The sequence below is a fragment of the Athene cunicularia genome (genome assembly GCF_003259725.1).
Source record: "Athene cunicularia isolate RWA chromosome 7 unlocalized genomic scaffold, athCun1 chr7_part1, whole genome shotgun sequence".
NCBI lineage: Eukaryota > Metazoa > Chordata > Aves > Strigiformes > Strigidae > Athene > Athene cunicularia.
This window is the reverse complement of record NW_020799107.1, coordinates 30,847,606-30,873,119: the sequence shown is the minus strand read 5'-3', so window position 1 is coordinate 30,873,119 and position 25,514 is coordinate 30,847,606. Positions and strand designations below refer to the sequence as shown.

General features: G+C 36.7%; 1 protein-coding gene across 11 annotated transcripts in view; it reads right to left on the bottom strand.

The window, feature by feature from the left end:
- R3HDM1 (R3H domain containing 1) overlaps window positions 1-25,514 on the bottom strand; it is an 86,598-nt gene that overhangs the window by 33,492 nt on the left and 27,592 nt on the right. For 7 of the 11 annotated variants that reach the window (XM_026853143.1, XM_026853149.1, XM_026853147.1 and 4 more), the window contains exons 2-9: window positions 20,549-20,757; window positions 18,937-19,147; window positions 10,795-10,836; window positions 10,258-10,347; window positions 4,791-4,905; window positions 2,231-2,309; window positions 693-752; window positions 471-611 (exon numbers count right to left, since the gene is read on the bottom strand). In XM_026853143.1, coding sequence (XP_026708944.1) covers window positions 471-611; window positions 693-752; window positions 2,231-2,309; window positions 4,791-4,905; window positions 10,258-10,347; window positions 10,795-10,836; window positions 18,937-19,107 — 698 coding nt within the window. In that variant the 5' untranslated portion in view covers window positions 19,108-19,147; window positions 20,549-20,757. The remainder of the gene's footprint in view (window positions 1-470; window positions 612-692; window positions 753-2,230; window positions 2,310-4,790; window positions 4,906-10,257; window positions 10,348-10,794; window positions 10,837-18,936; window positions 19,148-20,548; window positions 20,758-25,514) is intronic. The other 4 variants (XM_026853148.1, XM_026853153.1, XM_026853146.1 and 1 more) reach the window with 3 other exon arrangements.

Genomic DNA, 25,514 nt, shown 5'->3' with positions numbered 1-25,514 from the left:
CAGTAGATTTTTGCAGTACAAAAGCCATAGCTGTGTGAGTCTTGTCCCCTCCCTTCACCAAATCAGAAATGACCCCTGTTCTAAGTTAAGGACTAGTTCTGTTTTCCAAAAGAAACAAAGAATGTACTTTGTACATTTTACTGGTGTAAAACTTCAAACAGATAAATAGCTGATAGAAATTCATATTTCATGAAAACAAAGTTAATTCATCTCTGCAAGGAAAGCAACAAAAATTCATAGATTACAGATAACCATCATTTTTTTCCCAAAGAAGTTTAAATATGAAACAGATCACATTATTAAACAGCACTGGAGCATGAACAATAAAGATCTTGCAACTACCTCTCCTTGATGCATGGTTCCCAGCAAGTAGACCGACCCCTGCTGCTATGGATGCAGCATCATTGCATAATATATCCTGGGTGTTTAATCTATGCATCAAAAAGCTTTTTCAAGACTTTTACACTTACATTCTTGTATTGCTAGTTTTATTTACTATGACTGACTTCCCACTCTGGTCCACGTTGTGCTCTAATCCAAAGTAAGCAGCTACCCTGTGCAACAGCATTCTATGGTAAGATGTCATTGGGGGAAACTTTTTTCTTGGAACTCTGGAAGAAAGGAATAGTAGCTTTATTAAACAAACAGGAACACTCTTGAATTCTTTTCTCCTATTAGAGTACAGTACTTACTCATTATTACCAATGAAATCTAAAATTTCCTGTTCTAATTTCAGCAGCATCATTCTGTCCCTGAAAATAAAAACACAGCAACTCATATATGAGACACTCCAATAACTGCAGTTGTATTCATCTTAAGAATACACAGATAAGATCTGTGATGAAGGGATGATGACAGACTGTAAATAAGACCACCAGGTGTCAAATGCAGTATTTTTAGGACAAAGTATTTGTTTTTCACTAAGCTATTTTATATTGGACCTGGCTACTGAAACATACTGTTCTCACCTCAGAAATCAGAGTACAAGCTCAACAGAAAGTACAGTCATTGAGAAGACAGTCTCAAGAAGAAGGAAAAGCAGTGACTAGGTTGTTTCTTATTAGTTAGCATGGGTAGTAAGATTTGCAGAGGCCTGAACTGACCCTTGGATTGAGCAGCACGTCATCAGATCATTAAAACAGAGTGACAGAGGACTGATAATGGCATGCACTACTACTACATACCCACAAGTAGCTAAAAGCTGGCACACGCTGCAATGTGAGGAGATATTAAAAGAATATGAAAAAGCTAAACCTCAAGGTGATAGAAACAAACACGAGTCTTAAAAATGCTCACAGCAGTTCCAATAAATCGTTAACATATAATGAAATTAACTGTCGCACAGTCCATAATTTGTGCCCATCAGATGACTAAGCTTCCCAGTTATTGCCTGTGTAAATCCGAAGCAGACCTTCACCTACAACTTCTTATTTTCATTGGGATGCCTTATGACTTCAAATAGCAACATAAGAGTCTAGCAGAGGTCCGTGATTGCTAATTTGAATCTATAGGACAAAATGGTGTTGGCCCCTTCTTACAGCTCATTTCACGTTTTTTTTACCAATAAAATGGAATACCAAAAAGTTATCACACTGGAAATCATAACTGTAATATGAATGAACAACAAAGAGCCATGGAATAGCTTTTGCAACAGCAGCACAATTCCACCAATTTAATTTCTTGCTTTGTATATGCAGCCATAGGCTTAGTATGAAACCCCATTGAGGAAAAGAACAAACAAGACAGACATGGACTTGAATTAGGTCAGATTTGGTTTCTGATGTGCAGAGCGAAGATGTGTATCTCTAACTAGTTATACGGTACAGCTTTAAAAAAAATTAATTCCTTTGCCTATAAATTCAGTGCAAGGCAGATTAAAGTAAGAAAAGGCAGTTTGGTTTCTAACAAGCAGACACAAAGAGAGTACAAGTTTTAGAAATACAGCATTAGAATCCCTTCAGGGAGTGAAATGCACACAGACAGAACTCATTATTTGCCAATTAAACATTAAAAGCATTTAAATCATTTCAGTGTGCTGAACCTCCGTTCACGTAACAGACAAATTACAGTGGATTGGTGTTTCAGATAGCTCGTGCAACAAAATCGCAACCTAAATAACATATAGTGTTAAACATTTAAGAGGGGAAAAAATGCCACCACAAAAGAAGAGGTGGTGAGACACCTCAAGCAACAAGCAGCAAAACAAAAAGTTGTTGTTACTGATGCTTACCTGGGATTGTTTTTTAATGTATTTACTAAAAATTCATGAAGATCTATACCAGTGGAATCCGTATATTCTTGGCTGGAATCTAAAGGTGAGGGCGAAGAGAGCAAAATTACACTTTGAAAAAGCACTATTTTTTTTCTCAATTATTGCTAAACATGTTGTTTATGGATCAATACTATGTAACTATTAGGCAAGCTATTCCCAAAATTAAACACTTCCAGTTTACAGGGAAAAGGCTTGCAAATAAAAACCAAAACAGATAACCCAACATCACTCCTAATCCCCTAATTCAAGTGTAATACTGAAGCAAAAGCTGCCAATTTATTAACAAATTGCTATGTATTTTGAAGCAGTGTATCACCTTCAGTCACTCAATCTCCACCACTACACTCTTGTATACACTGCTGTGGACCAGCAACTGATCTACAGAATTACTGGATGATGCCTGAAGAAATACTGTAATTCAGAATGTAATGGTTTAACCTTCATAAATGTTATTTTGTGTTATTAAAAGTCCTTGTTCTGAACATTGTTTTAGCCAACAGAAGTTTTCAAGAAGAGGTCTCAACCTTCTGTCTCCTTTCTGCTTCAATGAAACAAAGTATTCAAAGTTACATTTTGCTCTCTAAAATCTGTCACTGGAAGAAATTACTTAACACCAAATCTTCCCTTACATGAACATCTGCTAGAGTCCCAGGTCTCAGAACTCAAAGCTGTAGATGTTTTAACAATCTTTTTGTACTAGATTTCTTCCAGGAACTACTTACTCATTAACCTAGACTAAAGTTATGTACAGATGAAACTCATGCCTAGATCCTAGCTGTTCAGGTGGTTTTGTGGTCAGTACAGAGAGCAGTCATTGCGAATTAGCATCTATTAGCAGTGAGGGGACTACTGTACACAGAAGGGTAGAATTCGGTGGAGACAATCTATGCAGGCTTTTTCATCAGAAGCAACAGTGCCAGCAGAGCAGCCTCTTGGCATAGTGACAAACTGGGTGACTAAAGTGTCCAATTTTCAAAAATGAGATCTAAATTTTTCCTGGAGAAAATCCAAGTCCACCTGAGGACAGGGAATCTCTATTTCCCTAAAGAAGGATGATCGTGGGCTCCTTTATCTGCAGAGCCATATATTATCAGTGAAACCAAGCAAGTCTGAGCATTTATGGTTTGGAATCACTTGATTCTGAGGAGGGGAATCCTGCGTATGCCTGGTAAAGTAACTTTAAAGTAAATAATTATTCAATCTTTATTTTCTTAATTTGTGAGTAATAATTACTAGAAGACTGAAGCTTAAACTCCATTTTCTATTTTGGCACATCCTAAATTGGCAAGTCATTAACCTCCAGAGGAGATAACAGGTGAAGTCAGAACAGCTACCTCTACCTTAAGTATTTTGTTACTTTGTTCTCAACTCCTCATCATTACCTAGCCATCTTGGGTATATGTATTTTTAAAATTTTTCTTACAGGGGGATGAGGGTAGGGTGCAGTTGGAGGTTCTAAGGGTTTTTTTGTTTTGGGAGGTTGTTTTGTTTTCCTCTCCTTGATTTTGGAAGGTGGGCATGTACTTTAAAGGTTGAGGAAGTTAGCTCTGAAAGAACACCCTACTTTAAGGCACCATTTCAAAGACTGAGATTTATAAATGCAGTTAAGTTCTCCACCCCAGTACTTTTTATTTCACAAATAAAAAGCCAGCTGGGACAAGATGCACTGAAATGCCACATGAGGAAGGTCTTATGGAATTGAGGGACACAAGATGGACAAGTGCTACCTTTCTCAAAAAGAATTCTAGATATTTCCTACACAATGGTTGGTCTAATACTTAGATAAACATTCTGGATCCTTTACTTAAAGCAAGAGCTGTACAATGATTTTCCAATTTAAAAGCATAAAGTCTTCTAGCTTCAAGAGGCATTATGTTACATGGACAGAGACAGGTTTATGTCGTTAATTTTGAAGTTCTTTTTCAGGTTAAAAATCAAAGATTCTTAGCAGATAGTCCTTCAATCCAGAACGCAGGAATACTGAACACACTATACTTGTGATTTTTATTTATGTGGTTCCACTCTTGCTCCAAAACTTTATAAAAAAAAATTCTAGATACTATCAAAAGTAACATAAACCAAGAATATTTGACTTCTGTTAAGGAAGAACAGAAAAAAATACCAAGGCAGAAAACTGTCATTGTCATTTTCACTAAAGCTGTCATTTTCACTAAAGTTTCACAAATCTTGTGACAACAAAGTCTAGGAATAAGATAATCTATTGACTAGTAAAGTCAGTTTACCAAAAAACTGAGGAAACCCAATTGTTTTTATGCTGGTCTGCATAGCTAGACTGGCAAGAAGAGTATTTGCTGGAGTACATGTGTTTGATGAAGCCATGAAAGCACTGTATCTTCTGGGGAGCCATTCTTTCTCCAGCTCAGGGATGCCTGATCTATTTGCTTCATTTGCTAAAACCCCCAATGTTTATGCAATGATGACCTGGAAGCAAACTGTATTTTCTCTAACATTCCCTATCTACACAGTACATTTAAACACACGATGACAGATAGCAAACCTCTTGATAACATTTTTCTGGACAATTTTTCACTGGATTTTTCCTTTTCTGTTTCATCTTTCGCAGGCTTTTCTTCTTTTTCAAAAGACTGTGACAACTGGATCTGAATTTTCTCCTGTCAAAAGTAAAAATTAGTCATCACAGAAATTATTTCAAATAATACCTGCAGGAAAACTGTTTTGTAATACATTACCTGCAAAATGAAGAAATAACAAGGAATATAATTGCCTTTCTATTGTTTCTGATCCCACATGTACTATGTGGCCACAAAATGAAATTGTTTTTCAGTAAATCAAAAACTACAGAGAGGACATAGAACCATACACAGTTTAGAATTTACACACACTTTCAGGCCCTGAACGCTATTTCAAAGTGAATTCAAATTATCTTGAACACATATGAAAGTATTCCAGTTTTACAGATATATAAATTTTATACAGCTGCTAAATTTAAGTAATGCATCATCCACAATGCTTTTCTTGACTATAAAAGCTTGTTTCAATTTGGTTTATACCAAGAAGGAAAAAAATTTAAACATTTGTTTCATCTCACAGACCAGCATTCCCAGACCCACAAAAAGAAAATATTATTTACAGTACTATATATCAAGGCAAAATTCGCAAGCCTTACTGTCATACGGGCTTAGATTCTTAACTTCCCATATATTCTGACAGAGTAACTTTGTGTGTAATCATCTCAAAATCCAGGTTCTTATACAAATCTATCTAAAACATGTTTCCCAACTACAGCAAAAGAGAGATTCCCTTTGAAATTAGTGACATAACGCTCCTTTAAATAGTGGAAAATTGTAATTTGTTTTTCATGCTTCTATTATTTAACAAGATTGTCAGTGAAGAACTAACATATTTCAGACAGCAAAAACAGAGGAGGTAGGGGGAAACTGAAACACCATGTGTCTGAATAAGTCCAAGACGATGAGTGGCAAAGTCCTGTAAGCACGAGACTCCCCCATTACCTTTTATCTCAAACTCCCTCTAATGTCAATTTTGTAAGTTGATGTTGTCACCCAACCCACCCAAGAACATCTGATCTTTCCCAGCACAAATAACCTGCCCCTGATCCATCAGTCTTGCCTATCAGACTTGTGTCCTGCACCTAATCCTTTCCCATGAGAGTCTTCATGCTTCCTTCAAACCCATTCTTACCCATATTCTGGCACCTGCTCTAAGCTTCTCCTCCCAAGTCATTCCCCAGACTGGATCTCACTCATACAAGCTGGCCAGAGTTAAAAATAGTCAGGATTCTCCAAGGCTAAAGACTGTTTCACATGCAAACACATCCTTGCACAACCTGCAGTAATGCTCTTCCCTGCCCTGGCACAAACAATTGTTCTCTCGACCTTGGTCTCTTCAGAGCTGGGCAATGGAACCCTGTACTAATGAGATTCTATACTAGATTCAATATGCTTTTTTGGAGTAACAGCTTTTTCGAATAAGAAAAAAATTTTGCTGATAGTTTTATCAACTCTCCCTTTCATTATTATTTTCCCCCCACATTAAATATTCTAATTAAACTTATTACTTCATGAACACCCTGCAAAACAGCATTACAAATGTGAAGACTTCTCAGCTTTTATGAGATCATCTGTAAGCAAGTCTAACAAAAACCATTACAAACCACTAGTAATGAACCCTTTTGTATAATTCTTTCCTAGTCTTGAGAATTCACTTGGCTACAAACATTAGAGTCCAAACCAAGTATTTGCATTCCTCACCTCATAAACCTGAATATAATTCGAATGAGCGATTTATTTGTCACTACAAAGTGCATTACACCTACTGTTCACCTAGTAGCTCATAAGTTATTTGAAGAAGAAACATGTCTTAAGAAATTATTTTTGTCTTGGATCCACCAATATGTTATTCTCCGTTTTACAATAATACTCTACAAAACTATCAATAAAGGGAATTTTCCTAGTCTGATCTTCCTTCACTAGAAAATTGATTGACTACATATTCTAAACTCATCCAAAGTAAAAGCATACAGCAATAGTTTAGTCAAAGGATTTCAGCAGTAATCATTTTCATATTTCTTTTCCCATGAGAGCTAAAAAAGGAATAGCCATCTGAACAGCCAGTTGTTCTACTACCACCAATTCTACTTCAAAGTGTGATACAACAGAACTGCGTACCAAAGAGCACTTTCTTGCTATTTTGTGCTACAAAAACTGTAGCATCTAATTAAATATGACCAACTTGTCTAGAAAGCTGCTGAAAAACCGTTCAATTCCTACTCCCTAAAATTCTTTTAATCCCACCCTGTTTATAGAGAGTCTCTTCTGCCATACTGATTTAATAGACTTCTCACTGTAACTCAGACCACCTACCTGAAGTCCTCTCATTGTAGCAAAAGAAATTGTCAACAAATCCAGATCAAACAAGAGCAAGCTAAACAAAAAGCAAAAGCCCCTGAACCTGAAACCTTTGAGAAAAAGCTGAGTCAGGAAACATTACAGAATATTACTTAAAGGCCCTGTGTCCTAGTGTCTTGGGCTTTTTACCAGCAATCTCTAAAACCAATAACCATCTGAATTTACATATCAGTATAAACCGACATTATAGATCCTCGTCTTCTTCCCTCACCCACTCTTCTTTGGATTGTTTTATTTTGTCAAAGAAGATAAAGTTCAGTCTTTTGGAGGTTTATTTACTTGTTACTCATAACAATAACTGTCATTCATATGAAGATTTTTCCTTAAGAAGAGCTGAACTGGATCACCCTTTGCTAGTGTTCATACTTTATATTAGAGCATACAGAATCAGAACAATCCCAGTACCTAACATTTAGACAAAAGACAGCAAAAGAATAAAAAGGTAGCGTATTTACAAAGATAAAAGATCAAATAAATCAGTTATGTTCTTCCTCCTGCAATAAATTGATAAGCTTGTACTTTCATAGAACCTTTTAGTAAAGGGCTGCCAGTGCTTTTTAACAGTTAAGGCTTAAAAATTTTTGAGCTCTTACCTAGATTTCTCAGTAACAAACAGTATCTTTTTTCAACTGAGCGAAAGCTCAAGAAAAAATAAACACGTAGATCAGAAAATAAATTGAGCTGCTCAGGACAATTTTTCTGGTCTGTCAACCTCTTCCACTATAGCCTTCTGAAGAGAAGCAGTGGGCGGTGACCTGCTAAGTGACTCGTACACCTGCATGCACCTAGGAGTTTTACCTTGCTAGGAGCTGCTGTACGCACTAGTGTGGCAGGTGTGACTGTTAAACAGTCACAGGTAAGACTACAGAGTTTCTCCCAAAACTCACACCAGTTCCTAGCTGAGTAAGTCTATTTTTCATCTTATCAAGCGTAACACATTCTAGCCATCAAAAATTGGGATTCTTCAAGTATTATCAGCAACTTTATCCTGAATTTTATTCTTAACTCTTAAAATCCATTTTAAGTAAGAACACAAAACTGGAAGCCATTTTTCAGTTGCAATCATATATACAACAGAGCAGTGACTTTTCCAGCGAGGGGAAGAAATCACAGGGCTGTGGGAGACAGCCTCTCACTTCACCGAGCCACTGGACCTCTCACACATCCCAAGCACAATTAATGCATGCACAACTTGCTTCAAAGTGTGGGGGCCTAAGGCATCCAGCATCCAATTGGTTCTTATAGAGGAACTCTTCCATGCCATTCCCAAAGATTCTTTGGGAAGAAAGCAAAATGGGTGAAGAAATTGCCTGTAGGAGGTGTTACAGAGGATCATGGAAGACCTGCGCCCCAGAGGACATGCACTTCAGCATCAGAACTTGCAACAAATTCCTACTTCTAACTCTTCTCTTCAACATCCATTTCTCTACTCCGCAGGGAAAAATTAAATTTGTTCTCTCAATCACTTGCATAGTTATTGGGACTCATAAGCCATTTTTTCTAGATTACTGTTTCTAAAGAAAATTCACAGGTAGATCTAATATTGTTTCTTAATATAAAACCTGCTTTATGGTATTCCCTTCATACAAACTTACATTATTGTACAATTCAATTCATGCTGTAGAACTGGCCTTTACATCTCTTCTACTACTGCAATAATTCATTTCAAGACGACCCTTGCAGTACATAGAAGGATAGATTCTCAGAGAACACAGTAACAAATGCCATCTGTAGAGAGTGCTTATTATAAGCGTCTGACATGGTGTTGTATAGTGCTGGAGGATTTAAAAATCCTAACTTCTCTTATGTTTGAAATATACTCTGGATGAACAGCTCATCAAATTAGGCTTCTCTTGTCCTGTAATTAGATACGGTGACTGAAAATGTTAAACCAGAACTTCAGAGTAAACAACTAAGCATGAACTAGATCTCTCAGTCAATTCTGTTAACCCAATACAAAGCATTACAATAGGGTTTTAAATCATGTAAATAGCATTAGCTTTTCTGCTGTCTTTTAGTCTGGAGCCCATACCTCTCAGATTTTAATCAAGTTAGCAGGCCCAGTTTCAAAAGTTCTCCAGCCAACTCTTCAAATACTGGTACGTTAGAGACTACAGAAAATACTTTTCTCAGCTTTTGCAAGAAAAAAACCCACAAACTAGATACTTTGTGGTTCAACCTTAGGAAATTTTAATTAGCTTGACAAAATCCTACATGAGTTCAAACTCCTTCCCCAAAACTGAATTACCACTCCTCCAGCAAACCCCCAACCCTGTTGTTCGACTGTTTCCTTCTGCTTGTTATTAAAAGGGAGACTTTTCACAAAAAGACAGTTCAGAAGTTTTTCAAATAACAGCAAAATAAGTCAACATGCTTTATGAGTAAGCCACTAAGGATAATTTCAGTTTTGTCAAGAGTGAAAAAAGAGAAGCATTTTGATGCCCCTCATTCATACACAGCGCTAAACCCAGTAACAGTATTTTGCTCTAAAAACACAGACTTGTATGAAGGTCAAATCAGGAAGGCTAAATTTTGGTTTAAATTCTCTGAAGTTTTTTTACATATTTTGTTCAGCATTTAGGAACTTCTTTAAGTGTGTTGTATCATCTTAATAGATTAGTCTTCAGACATACCTTGGCCATGTGTCAATAGAACTACCAGCAAGTATAACTAATATGCAGGAATTCAGTTAAAACACCAGAACTTACAACTGTTTAAACTTTCTAAATATAAAAAGCTGATAAATTATACTGCATATTAATCATCATTTTTCTGTCTTACTGATGGCTGACAGCACTTCAGCAGTTTAAGACTGCCTCAAGTGCACTGGAACACTTGAAAGTGAAAAGAACTAACAGAACCTCTCTTCCTGTTCCCCAGACATCAACCATTATAGTTCAGAAAAACAAAGCAGCAAATTCTTCAACTGATATTACCACCTTTATTAAAGCCGTATTTAAAAAAAAAAAATAAAATTATATGGTGTCTGCATAGTTAGAGAGTACCCAGAAGATTTTCTTTTGAACAGTAAGTTACTTCAAATTGTTTCAGAAACTTCAGTAATGTGATTTTTACCTGGAGGTCCCGTGATATTTCAGCTGTGGGAGGTGGTGGATATTCTTCACATACAGCAAGGCTCCGAACTAACTTTAACTTTGTGTTTGACTAAAGGAAAGTATGTAAAATTAAAAACTCTGGCTTATAAAAAAAATATATAAATATACCATAAGCCGTTATTTTTCCATTCATTTTATGTAAAACAAAATGGTTGAAAACTGCATTTTTAATATTTTCAGTAGAGCAAATAATTTTCTTTATGATGAAAATACCCAAGCAATTGCAGCTTTTGAAGGCACTGTCAGCACAATAGAGCACATCTAATGAGAAGTAAATAAAATCTTTGGGAAAGTGTTTCTCTCCATAACAATAAAAAGCCACCAAAAATATAAAGGCAAACCACAAAAGCAGACAACTAGGCAAGACAAAAATCCAACAGAATAAAACAAAGCTTCAATGCCAAAAAATAAAACTAAAGGCACTTTTCACAAAGTAACAAAGCTTCATCAAGCATGAAGGGCTTCCTTAGCATGCCAGCACACAAGTCTACTGTACCTTCGACCTTTTTGCTGTCTGTCCAAAAGACTGCACTGGCCGCTAAATGATAGGCACAACAGAAAAGGTTTATATTAAACTTAACAGTACAATTTTATTAATGCAAAAGTCTGTATAACAGAAAGCTTTAACAGTTATTACTGACATGATGGTCAAATCTGTGAAAGGAACAGCAGGTGCTTTTGGCTGAAGGATTATATGCTCTCCCAATATATGCTTGTTCTTGATTTCTTTTCTTCATGTATCAACAATAGCTATTACAGGAATTTAACAGGAAGCAAGCATTACTCTTGTTCAGTAAAATCCAAGCAGTCTACTCTCTCAGCCAGCTCCTGCATTTTAAATTGCCATGCCCTAATTTCCTTGGCAACATGAAATGAGTTTTATAAATTTTCTTTCTATTCCTGAAACCTACCTGGAAAAAAAAAAAGATATTTAAAAAACAAACCTCAAAAAGGGGGAAAAAACACCTCACAGCATTGCCTCTGTAAGGGGAACGGATAAGGCCCTATCATAAGCAGGTTAACACACATGGGGTTTTTTTTCATCTTAGGGCCTACGAAAGAGGACTTGAAAATGGGCTATTTTTTTCCCCAGTTTCTTTTTCTTTAACTCAGTAATTTACTATGCATTAACAGGCTCTTTACCCCTCCCTGATCCCTTCTTCTATTACTATTGTTTCTTTTTTCAAAACAAAACAAAAAAAGCATTAACAGAATTTTACTACAGTATGCATGACTGAAAGGTACATTTGAATCAACAAAAGTATGTAACAATTTCTTAACTGCATGGTTAAAACTGACTCAACCCTCTGTAACAGTTACACAGGAACAGAAGCACTTACAGTGGTATAACATAAAAGTATTGGTTTCACTCTACAACTAAAACTGATGAATAGACAAGCCTTTAACATAACTGTTTTTACTGAGCACAGGCCTAATATTTGTAAGGAAAAAGAATATCGGTGATATCATTTCAAATATTGTTTAACAGACAGTATTTCCCCCTTTATGAAAGGGGTATCCTTTCAGAAAGAAACTAAATAAAAACTCCATTTGAAAACTGCATGAAGGGAGCATTCCTCGCCCTAGGCTCATAGGAGCAGAGGTCTATCAAGTGCCTTAATTTCTTAGCAGGACATACGTGTTGCTAAAAAGAACACTAAGCTACAGTAAATGGTTCTACCATGTAAAGGCAGAAGAATCTCTTCCTCTCATTTTCCCCAAGTCCCAAATGTCTTTTTTGGATGTTGCACCAGCTTAGCTGAAGGAGCAGCAGAAGGGGAGCTCATTTCACTATATAACAGGATTTTAAATAGCAACACTAAAAACTAACTGAACTCATCATCAGTTTTTTAAAGGAAACTTGTTGAGATTTTGAGCAGCAAAGACAGTTAAAATGTTCTCATAACTGGAACAATACAGAGACTTAGAATTTTGCTGTTACCTGCAAAGTATTTTTTTCTTTCAATCAGCTATACTGAAAGCATATATCGCATATTGAAAGCTGGCACTCTGCATATCCCTGGCAAAGTTTCTGTAATACCAAGCTTCTAAACTTTCAGGAACTGGATGATTTCCCAGCCTTTTATCAATTACTCCAGCATCAATTATCTTAGGGGGGTTCAAATCAAGTAGCGTGAACTTAAAAATCAATCAGCATTGCCAATGGGGTCCTCAGTTTCCTGTCAAAGCAACAGGCAAAAGAATCTACACTTTGGCAACTGTTTATCTTTTGCAAAATTTTGGAAGCTTTCAAGACAGTATATAACTGAAAAGAGTACAGGGAATCAAACACCCCAGATTCATCATGTAGGGGAGTAAGAAGAGGGGGTAGGAAAAAAAAAAAAATCAACTTAGTTATACAGGACATTTTAAACTAGCCAAATGGAATTTTTAATACTGTTAACCAAACCTTTACAGACAAGTTACTGCTCACTAATTCGTTAAGACATACATATTTCAGTTATTCTTAAGAGTGATTTAAAAAAAAAAAAAGAGAAGAGATGGTTGCTGGGAAGCAGGAACCATATCACAGTTAGTTTTGATTAAGATCTGTACAAAGCACGTATCTCCTCCTCACCTTACCTAAGAAAAGTCTCACAAATCCATTGCAACCACAACTTAAGTACGTTTGTTCATGTCAAAAGTGAAGCAAATGTTTCAAAATTTGAGATACTGAAATTGAAATGATCTAGTATCAAATCTGAGTTCTTTATAAGAATGCTTAAAATCAGTGTGGATTTTATATTTCAATTACAATAGAACAAGTTTGATTCCTTTGAATGTTTTATGTGTGTTGTATCTCATCTTCCAGTTTGATTGCAGAATTACAGTTCTGGTTCCAGGCTGGAAAGCCAACTCAACTGACACTTAAAGATTCTTCTAAAGATGGGTGTTTGCAACCTACGGGGAATAAGTTAATCAAAGCAATATAGGATATTCAGGGTAGTCAACTAAGGTACTTGAATACCATGGTGCTCCATTTCATGAGCACCTGACAATTTTTAGGGTCCAACCCAACACCAGTAACACTGGGGAGAACTGGGGAGCCACTACAGAAGGGAGATTCTCCCTTGACTGAATGACTCAGACCTCAAAGTTATACATGTTTCACCCATCATATTAAGGATTGTTATCTAGAAACAACTGCCTTGTAAACCAATCCTTTGATAGGCATGGATTCCTTGCTTTCCACCACAACTTTAAGGATGTTAAAACCTGAAATACAAGCCCCCACATCCAGCTGTAATTGTGAGGAATAAGCACCACACACTTGACAAGAACCATTGGAATAAATCTGGGAAGTCTGGACTGCAGAGACAGGTGATGTGAGAAAAGGCTTATGATGTGAGGTGTGCACCCGGAATTACAAAACTCAGAATCCCGTAATATCGAGAGTAACTGCACTCCCAAAACTTGAGGATTATTGGGCACAGTTTCTTTCTTGGGCAAAACCACACCAACTGAGGGTAACTACACTCTCACTGCAATTCCAGGACAGCAGGCAATCAATGTATCTTGTAGCTGTTAACACACATTTTCTCTCTTTTCAGGTCTGCAAATTTTAGTTCTGTCCCAATTTCTTTGCATTTACCAGGTTTCGCTCCCACAGAGCATCTTTATGTTCCCCATTTGTGAAAAAGAATTTATAGCTACTTTAGAATATGTAATATTTAGTGAGTGCAAATTAAGCAATTTCTTTGTATTTGCAGCTCTCAGACTTCTACTGACTGGAGAAAACACTGTGTTAATGAAAGCAAGATTAAAAACAAATTTATGCCTCGTTTAAAGTCATTATGGGCATGATTTCAAGACAGTGTTTCAGGCAAGTACTCCAAACAATTGCATATTGAAAATAACAATTAGGTTTTTGTCTTTAAAAAAACCCCAACAATTTTAAGATCAACTACTATGCTTCATTTCCAATCATAAAATAAAAAGGAATTAAGGTAGATTTTACCAAGCACATATAATCATATATATCCAGGCTTTCAGTAGGAGTATTTGCCTATTTTTTCCTCATTAGCTCCACAGATTACATATATTAAATACAAAGATCCGGAGGTGTTACATGCCTTCCTCTATCATCACTATGCTGTCTAAACAAGTTGGATAAAAACAGGTCAGGCACAAGACGGCAAATTTAGAAGCGTGAAAGGTTTTGCGAGAAAGTATTATATCTATTTCTGAAGTAGTTTGAACATTTCAGAGGACAGGCATGACATGACAGACCTGAACAAAAAGTGTTCTAAGGGCATTCAGTTTTTCATGTTTCTTCTAAATTAGGTCTCAATTTTAAATCCAGTTAAGAGCTACCTACCATCCTAAGAACCACAGATAGCTTTGTAATACTGAAGCAAAGAACAGCATGGTCTATGGTTACTTGCTGTCCTGTATTAGTGAGTACTGACAGCAATTTTCCATGACACAGTAGAGGATGACTGATGGAAAAATAGTTTCACCATTGGACACAAAGGCATTTTCAACAGTTTAAAAGCAACTAAACAGAATCTGCCCGATCTTTTATCTATTAAAGAAGTATGAAATCATCTGTTTTGGAGACAAAGACAGGTAAATCCTGAAAAGACCAAAACAGCTGGGGAGGAGAGGCAAGGAAAGGCTTCAAAGAACTCAAGCTGTAGAACAGAGATAGAAAAGAAAGGTTTGTGCTAGTATGGAAGGAAAAAACTTGTAGAAAGGGAGATGTCTAGTTGTTAAGAAAAAAAAGTAATTCCTCTAAAGGACATCTGCTTAATTAGCATAAATCCAAACCAGAATTATACTTGGTTACTACAACATTTGCTTTGACCATATCACATGGTGAATGCATACAACTCCTGTACTCATGCACCAGCCTCCATCCTTCCATGGGGCTTTTTTTGTTGGTGGTATTTTAGTTTTACTCTCCACAGCTTGCAAATGCTTTTCCTGATACATAGTGAGTGATGTAGCTTTCTTTCTCTCAGTCTTTTACTGTCTTGGCAATCATCACCCCATCAAGGATCTTGTACCTACTTATTAACGATTATTTTTTAGTGCAGAGATGACAGTATTTAAGACTAATATTCTTCTTTCCCCAATCCCCAGAACGCATGGATTATAGAATGAGAACAAACCTCCTTTTCTGGATTATACATAAAGCTATGTGAATTGTTATGGAGATATAAAATATATTTTGTTTTGTTGGTTTGGGGTTTTTTTGTTTTGTGGTTTCTTTTTTTTTTTTTTTTTTTTTTATTTAATTTTTTGTCAACACTGGCTGACACATTAACTTTGTAACACCAGTCCTTAAAGTGGATAAAGCGTGGCCTGTCCCACCACCCACAAGCTTCAGACCCTGTAGTCTAGCTAATTCAGAATTAATATGTTGTCACCTGACCTGGATGAGATTAATAGATGGGAGACAACAGTGACTAGCGAAGCTAACCCTTTTGGATCACAAAAATTAGTGATGACATTCTGCACATGACTTCTGTTAAAGTACTTTTCGTATGAGCGCCTCTTATTTCCAGTCCCATTTAAATGTTACTTGATGGTCACTTCAAAGTATGACAACTCAAAAGGTCTTCCCTAATAATCTCTATATCAATTATACTACTCTTGCACTGCTTAAAGAATTTGGGAATGCTAGCCATGTACTCTAGCAAGATATTTTTCTCATTCACATTGTATCTCCAACAGTGTACATAAATAGGTTACTGATGCATAACACCTCAAAATCATCTGGAATTTAGAGCCAGAGTTACTTTTCAAAATATAAACACCAGTTTCTGGAACTGTGAAGATCCCAAAAAGTACCTGAACTCAAACCATGATAGGTTTAGACAAAGGAAATTTCATCACCTGTTTCTTACTTGGCTGTGAAGAAGTTAGAAATAGAGTGATAACTGTACTCGGGAATATTATTGTAGTTTGCCAAATAAGTATAAAACCTATTAAGCAATTAACTAGCTAGGAAAGCCAAAACTCAACCCCATGAAACTCCCACCCCCCAACCCATCTTCTGCTATACTCAATTAGTAAACAAATTCAGATAAGCTTCTGATCATTTTCTCTAACATTTCTCAGCAAATCCTTTGCTCCTTTCCCTACCACTATGGTAACATTTAACCTGAACTTAATGAAAAGTAGTACATCCAGTGAAATTTCACTAATCAAACTATTTAATCATCCACTAGTTAAAAACTTGCTGATGACTCTACTGTTCCCAGAAGTTTTGTTTACTATGGACAGGCCAAATTTTTTTTGTATTTTAGCATAAAACATGCTTTCAATGAAAAAGCCTCAAATATGTATCATATATATTTGCACTAACAGCTACCATAATACAAGTGATATTAATTTTTGTTGACTTCAATTGTTGCAAAGGGCTTCTGTTAGTTAGCAAGGTTCCCGTTTGTAATTGACTGTCTTGCTACCACTCTGAAAATCAAGATCCTCAGCCTACAAACTCAAGTTTTTAATCACACTACTTGTGTAACAGCAATGTTGTGATTCTGAGGGAGACTCCTGGACACAGCACTCACATCCGCACTAAATGAAGATGACAGTAAAGCTGTCTCCATCAAACAGCTTTCATTACACAGTTGTTCAGTTCATAATTATTTCAGCCACCAGCTATTACTCCTCTACAAGAAGAAAACCAAGCAACCAACCCCCTCACCAAAACCCCTACAGCCACTGACAGCACCAAAAGATTCATTTCTCTAGACTAGGTCTGACTATAGAGCAACATTTGTTTGCAGGAAAGCAGATTTGCCACTTGAGTCTCATAGACATTTCGACACTAATATTTGCTGAATGAGATTTGTTGAATGAGAAAATGTGAACAAAATTTTTCCAAGTTACTGAACTGTAATAAAATAAACAAACTGTAAATTAATTTTTAAGGCTCACTACTACGATATTAATTGATTAAAGAAAATACCAGCTCAGCTGTTACATCTACCAGCTCTTCAGTAGCAGTTATTTCTCATGTTACAGGAGAAGTATTTTATTTTAAAGATTTATTTTTTCCATAAAATTACCTATTTACACTGATGCCAGCCTTCATAAAGCCAGCAGATATTAAAGTGTAAGACTGTATTGTTATTACAGTGGTGTACAAGATTTATTTGGGAACAATTTAACATAGCAGATAGAGCTTAGTTCACTCAGTGGAATACTGAATTGTTAGTCTTGAACAAAACTACTCCCTAAAGAACCTTTTACTCAATTCTCAATAACAAGAATCTAATAAGCTGCTGTCCTTTTTTTTTGCAGCCCCCAAGAGAATATCGACATACCCCATACCCCAGTCAGGATTTTTATCAGAAAATTGTTTATTATTAATCCAAAGACACAAAAGTCCTACAGAAAACTAGCTTTTGTCAAACACAAGCTTCTGTGTTTTCTCTCAGAAATTTGCCGTTTTCTAGGCTGTGCCAGAAAATTCCGGGTGCTTTCCTTAACTCCTCACCTCATGTAAGACACTTCCAGTCTTCAGTGGCCAAGTGAGCAGCCTCAGCTAGGAGCTATCTAGCTTGTCCCATGTGAAAGAGACCTACTGTTCAGGACTCTGGAGCACAAACAGTAAGTGCACAACTAAATCTCAGAGGTATTAAATCCACTTCCATAAATTCTTAACTCATCCTTATTGGTGTGTTCTCCTTTAAGACAAGACATTTTCATACTATTTTGCCCACCTCCTTCTCACTTGAAATTTGATGTCACAATTTCTTCATAGGTACCCTCCCACCTTGCAAAGACTTCATTCATAGGCATCAGCTCTTCAGCATACACATGAGGACTGCCCAAGCTTTCCTACCTAATAAATCGCATACCAAAATTGCCAAGCAGTGAAGAACGGAAGAAAAGAGAAGGTACAGGGAATACCAGCTAGCAGCCAAGATGGGATGATAGCTTACTCCAACACTGATGTAGGGAGAAAGAGGCTGGACCCTCTGCTGATGACTAGAGCAGGATCCAGACCTACTGGCCTCAGGAGCTCTTCTGACTTGATTCCTCTGACACCTGGGGATTTGGATTATCTACATCTGATTACTGGAACCTTATGCTCTACAGTTCTGCTGTAAAAGTTACACCTGAGCCACCTGTAAGCTGCACACAGATCACAAGCCTAGATTGGTCACCCCTACCCAGGGCAGACATGCTGAGCTGTGCTGTAGTGTTGTTCATACAAGCAGCGCTCAACATTTTAGTGTTTTGATCAAACCACACTATTACTACATAGCATCTTCTTAACACAGCCCAGTCTCTGAAACTCATTCAGGATTCAGCAACAGCATAAGACAGGTGAGTGCCAAGTTTTTCCTTGTTCTGCTACAATGAAAAGACACAACTTCACACGTGCACTCAGAAAAGCACAAATATGGACAAACTGTCTGGTCCCCATGAAAAAACTGCTTATCTACTTCAAACAGTTAAATTACCAACTCTAGTAGTTACATGAATATAAACAGAAGTGAGGCAAAGGAGGAGAGAGCAAGCAATAATCATGCTACTTGCTTCCCTAACACTAGCCAAGTTTTCCTGACTTGCACCAAAGAAACACATAAAAGGATCATGTGAAGGGGAGAAGAACAAGACACAGACATTTAACATGATATACTAGTGAAAAATAAAATTAAAAGCTTCTTACCGGCATATTGTTTTTGCTATCAGGACAATTTTCATCCTTTTCCACATGAATCTGCTCCTGACTTCCTGATTTTATAAGGTTTTCAACTGGGTCTGTATCTTTAAATTCAGCTTCTGAACCCTTCATTGCATCAGTTTCATCTTTTACAGTAAGAATATCAGACATCCTCATTAGAAAAGGTTATTTTAAAATTCTACAAGAAATATGGAACCTTTAGGATAAAGAAAAAGTAGATCACTGAGTAACATTAATTTTTAAAGATTACATACCAAAACAGCTACCAAAAATAAACATGACTGCTGCAAAAAGGACTCCCCCTCCTGTTATGACATTTTTTCCTACCTTGTATCAGAGGAAGAGAGAGTGATCATTTTCTTTTTAAACGCTTCTATCAAGAGGCTTATAATTACAGACATCTATAGAAATGAGAACTAAGCTACAGTATAAGATGCCTGCAGATTATCCCTCCTGTATTTTAAAACAAACACCTGAGCATTCATACTCCAAATCAAACTAGCTTCCAACAGAAATAAGGGAAGCTTTTCTTATTTAAAAGGGAGAATTACATATAGTTGTATTTTTAAATGGTTGAAAGTAAATACATGAATAATAATGAACCAAGTGTGCAAGCATTCATAAATTTCATTAAAGCTTTTAAGCTTCCTAATTGTCAGATAACAACTAAACAAGTTCTGAATGCAGGAACTATCTTACCTACTAAGTGTAATTAAAGCACAGTTATCTACTGCGTTCAGCTCTGGGGCCCCCAACAGAAGGAGCGGGTCCCAAGGAGGCCACAAAGATACTGAGGGGGCTGGAGCATCCCCCTGTGAGGACAGGCTGAGAGAGTTGGGGTGTTCAGCCTGGAGAAGAGAAGGCTCTGGGGAGACCTTAACAGCAGCCTCCCAGTACTTAAAGGAGGCTACAGGGAAGATGGGGAGGGAGTCTTTATCAAGAGGTGTAGGGATACGACAAGGAGTAACTGTTTTAAACTGACATCTAATCTCTTTAAGGAAGAGATTCTTCACCATGAGGGTGGTGAGGCCCTGGCACAGGTTGCCCAGAGCAGCTGTGGCTGCCCCCTCCCTGGCAGTGTTCAAGGCCAGGTTGGATGGGGCTTTGGGCAACCTGGGCTAGGGGAAGGTGGCCCTGCCCAGGGCAGGGGCGTTTGGAACTAGATGGTGTTTAAGGTCCCTTCCAACTCAAACTGTTCTATGATTCTACAATAAATGTAGTGAAAGGAGTCTTAATAAAATTAAGCACTATCTCAAAAACAATAAAATAAGAAAGATAGATAAACCTTTGGTAATTAGCATAATAACCACCATTATCAGTAATTACAATTTATAATAATTTATAGTAGTTTAAAATCCTACATAAAGATAACTCTAATGATTAAAGCTATAACAGATTCACCCCGATTTTCCTTAAGAAATATGAAATACAACTTCTTGTCATTACTCAGCTACAGTGCAAGACGTGAAAACAAAAATTTTCCATTTCTTAAAAGAAATGAAGAATAAGATCTGAATGCTTGAAGTCCTTCACAGAAAACAATTAACAACCAAATAACATTATGGAAAAGTTTAAGTAAGTATTTGTGACTTAATACCTGATATATCCTACAGTTTGGGGATTGTGGTCTCCCACAAAAGTAAAATAAAATAATCCAAAGTTCCTTTTCACAGTTGTCAACCAAGATGTCAGTTGTAATGAACCATCTGGAATCCGGCAGGAGTCGTCCCATGTCCTTATCCCCAGTGTAGAGTCCTGGACAGAACTATGTTTTCTTGAATCAGCAAGAACATCCCTTTTGAATGCCTAAAAATCAAAGGAAATACATGATACATTTACTGCGGGTGGGAGGAGAAAGGGAACATTGCACCCCAAAATTTAGTAATTTCAAGAAAAAAAAGCACTGAAGAGATTGGCATTTGTCATATATATATTCACTCTACTCACTTTATCTAGCAGTAATAATATTTTTCCTTAGACTTCCATGATATTTCTGTATTACAGAGTTAAAAAGTAATAAACATTTTGCTGGGATTCCTAGTGAGACTGTTTCTATAAACAAGTAGGTATCTTTCAGAAGAGTCTGAAAAGACAGTTTGAAATAAGCAGCCCAGCAGGTGTGGAGGAGGAATAGGCCATGAAAACTCAAATGCCTCTTAGTACAACAGTATTTTTCTCTTTGTCACAGTTAATAATCTACAAGCACAATACATAATCCATATTTTAGGGAACTTGAATTACAGAAGACAATTTCATTTTATTCAAGAAAGTAACTGCCCTTGAATGAGGATTTACAAATTTGTACAAAATTGACAATGTTCCATCTTCCCTCTCTTTCAGGTTTGCTTTTCTGAGAAATAAGTAATATCACCACCCACAAGGAGGCATGCATTTGAAGTGGTAGGCAACAACAGACATCTAATAGCAAACAAAATGTAACCTATGAACACAGCAAGAATATCCTAAAGAACAGAAATAACTATCTTTCAAACCTGTGAAAGATACACTGAAATAGAATAGCTGAAAATGATCTCTGTATTGCATTCCCCAAACACTTTTCTCATGACTAGTCATGGCCTTATTAAAACCAGTACAAATTATAATAAACATCAAGAACACCTAAGCTGAGCTACTTAATTTCCATGTAACACAATAATTACAATGATTTCAGGAAAAACCAACAAGTGAAAAACATCAGAATTGTTTGAAGTGAAATTAAGAAACAAATGAGACTTTACACCATGGTTACAAACACGGTTTTAATCAGTGTAGGTGAAGAACCTGCACTAAACTGTTCTCTTTCAAAGTGAAAGAGTTACACTACAGGCAGGAAAAAGGATGGAAAGACAAGTTGTGCAAGATCTTAATGTCTCCAATAAGTTGCATTATAGATGAATCTGAAAATATTTAAGCATTCTACAGTATGAGGTCACTAGAAAGCAATTAATATCAAAATTACAAGGTCAGGTTGTGAGAGCGCCCAGGCTTTTAGCAGTTTTAATGTTCTGTCAAAAGCAAGAGTTCAATATAAAATAACATAACAGAAAACTAGCTAAACAGAACACTGACTTTACATGAAAGAAAAGCCATATCCTGCTTGAAAAAAAACCCTGCAGAACCAAAGATGGGAAGAACCCTAATAGGCAGGAAGTACAAGGGTTTGTATGTAAGAGTGGTGGATAACATGCCATATTTATCTTCTTTAACCTTCAGGATTGCTGTCCCCATCTAAACACTTACTGTTCAAATATATGCTCTTCCCCTTCATATTGGTAACACTATGCCACTACCATTCATCCTAAATTCTATTAATTCTCTTTCTGAAAAGTGGCAACCACTTTGTCTAGACATGTATTCTGAATAGCTCCTTTTCAGAGGGAAAAATTGTTTTATTATCTGCTGTGAAATGGATATCTATGTAGGCATATGCTTTTCAGTCAGAAGATCATAAAAATTGTCAATGCTGTGCTCTCACTGCTTTCTTTCGCACAGTCCAGAGGACAAGTGATAAGAGAGAAGACATCAAGCAAAGCCATTGCTGAGTTTTATGACAGAAGCCTCCTGGATCATACATGGAAAACCACCGGATCCTTTTTTTCAGGTTCTGACTTGAAAATAATCATATGCAAACCCGCTAAACTGACTTGTAATGAGTGAGGATATTTCTGGGAACAGGATCTACTCAACTTAATCCAATTTCTCTAATAGGCATCAAGACTCCCATCTCCTCCTGGTAGATGGAGTTAGGAAGCTTTGCTCTGCCCATGATAGAAGAAATGGATTTTTTTTTTTAAGTAAAAGACAGAATGTGATTTTTTTGGTTAAAGTTCCTTTGTTAAAGCTATTATTGATATCATTGTTGCCAGAAGTACCCCAGGAACAGCTGTCAAAATAATTGGTATCAAACAAATTCACAGCAGAAAACTGGATTAGAGGGTGGGGATGAAAAAAAATCTACACTCAACATGCAAAGGGGACACACTGTCAGTGGAAAGGTAAAAGGAAAATTCTTAAATGGGCTTCTCTTCACAAGATATTTCAACAGAATTCTTTCACAAATCTAAAGAGTATTTCTTGTTGTGGACAATATCCACCTACCTCATTTTAACCACAATTAAAAGTAGTTCGCTCCCTAAGCTGACAGACAAAAATCAGTCAGTGCTATAAATTCCCAGTGAGGCTTGTCACAAATCATTCAGAAATCTCCAGACTGTCTCAGTGTCTTGTCTCCATACTCAATATTTGTTCTAGTTACATGAAAAGCTGTACTTCTCTTCAGAAATAGTTTTATTATCTAAGCACTAAAGGCTGGAACTTAATTATCTGTCTGTACTCTCCCTGAAACGAGACCAAGTTTATGTGAAACAGTACAGAGAAAGTCATACTTGCTGTACTGTATGTCTGTGTTAGACTTAAAAGAAAAGAAAGCAAAACCAATCAATGTGTTAAAATTTAAAGCAGGAAGCAGCAGTAGTTGAATTGTTTATCTATCCCAGTACCAGAAGGCCAGCAACCACAGGTAACACAGGTGAGATGCAGGACCAAGGAGCAGCTGGAGGCAGAGGGAAGTAAACATTAAGGCATAGTGACAGGCAGTAATAAAGTCTTGTATATGCTCCAGCTTTTTACATACATGTGAAAAATTTGTCTAGTTGTTACATTTGTTATATAGTTTCCAAATGCGTGAATAGATATAGACAGAAACTGATTCTCTCTGGTACCTCTAGATTTTCTGCAAGCATTTATTAAAGCACTTCAGACTTCCAAAGTCTTCCATGTACTTTCAGAAAAGCAGTTCAGGGGAAGATCAACACAGGATGTAATACAGAAGATTTCTGACCAGCAATCAGGAATCCTCCAGTCACAACTACAAGAACTGTCTTCACAATCAAATTAAGTGAAGAGGCTGGGAATGTGCTCAAAACAGTGGGGACAGAGTTGAGAAGAGACTATATTGACCTAATAAAAGATATCTACAATTACACATTTTTGCTGTTGGTTTGCTTTCGCTACATCTTATTTCTTAATTCTCCTAGCTTGGAGTCAGAGAGCTGACACTCTACTTCGAAGAAACACTCCTTTATGCATGTAGACGTGCCCAGAGGAATCGCAGTGGTACATTATTTTCTGTACTATTTATGCTGTATTCCATTAAACTGAGAACAATCAATGTTGGGTTTAGTTACTTCTATTCTGTTTGAAGCAGGATTATAAGGATAATCTTCCCTAGAGAAGACTTATCAGGAAGGGGAAAAAATGCATAAAAGATGTTCTGCACTAAACAACAATTACCTTTACTACAAAAAGGCTAGACTGGTATTGTCCTCATCAGAAGCTGTACTGCCTATTTAAGGGGAATCTACAAATTCACCCGTTTTCCCTCTGAGAGACCAAAGCTTTGTATAAGATTCACCTTATTTCAGATCTCTGTTACAGAAGTAGCTTCATGAGGAAAAATCTGAAACCAGCAAACACTGGCCTCTTACCATAACTTACAAAGCAGCTTTGCGCAGCAACTCCCTCAACAGCTTAAGTGGAAGAACTGATTGATATGTACAGCAAAGTCTCTGGAAACAGACTCTTGCCTTACCCTAGCATACTGGTGATACAAGTCTTCCTTGGATGTGGAATCACTAATTTTTTTTTTTTTTTTTTTTTTTTTTTTTTTTTTTTTCTTTGAAGACTCTTATAATAAAAGACTGGCCACAACAAGAGCTTTTCCAGCTATTTCCCACCTCAATTACCTTAGGAAATATTTAAACACAATATAAACATATTTATATTAGCATCATAACCTCAGGGTTCCTGTGATTAGAGTAAACACCAACCCTCCCAAGCAACCAAAAGCACTGACAAAAATTTACATTGTTTCTTTGTTAGGATGAAAGGGGAAAATGTTTATGCCTTAAATTAGTCAAATTATTCTTACATTAACAAAAATTATTGGTATAACTAAAGGAGAATTACTGCATCCAGCTACTGCTTACATCTTGAGGACCACCATCTACACACAGTTCTCAGAAACAATTCATTTCAGCAAGTTAGAGCAATGCCTCAGACAACTAAATCAACAGAGAACACACTGTTGTAGGAAAGGGGAGGTCTTGCTTCTTCCTCCTTCTCCCTGTAGCCTCTGCCCCATGCTCTTGAAGCGTGGTTCCACCTTCACATCAGCTCTGGTGCTTGCCGAACTTTTCATGGTGGGATGTAACAAAAAGTGACTAAGAACCATAAAGCTCTTTTACTAGGGTAGATTTTGCTGGGCTGCCGAGCTATGGTGGTGCACAGCAAGTTTCTATGAGCACTACCCAGCATGAAGTGAGCAACAAGAGAGATAGAAACATAGCTGTACCTCCCACTTTTTGCAGTGGTGACTTTTATATCATCTCTGCCCCATCAGTCAATCAAGGACACTCTTCAATAGCACCAGCCTAATTAAAATAAAGCTATGTGCAGGTGCAGATTAATTTTTTTTTTTTTTTTTTTTTTTTTTTTTTTTTTTTTTTTTTTTTAAGGAAAAAAATAAGCATCTATTAACTGAGAGCTTGCAGATGAATCCTGAA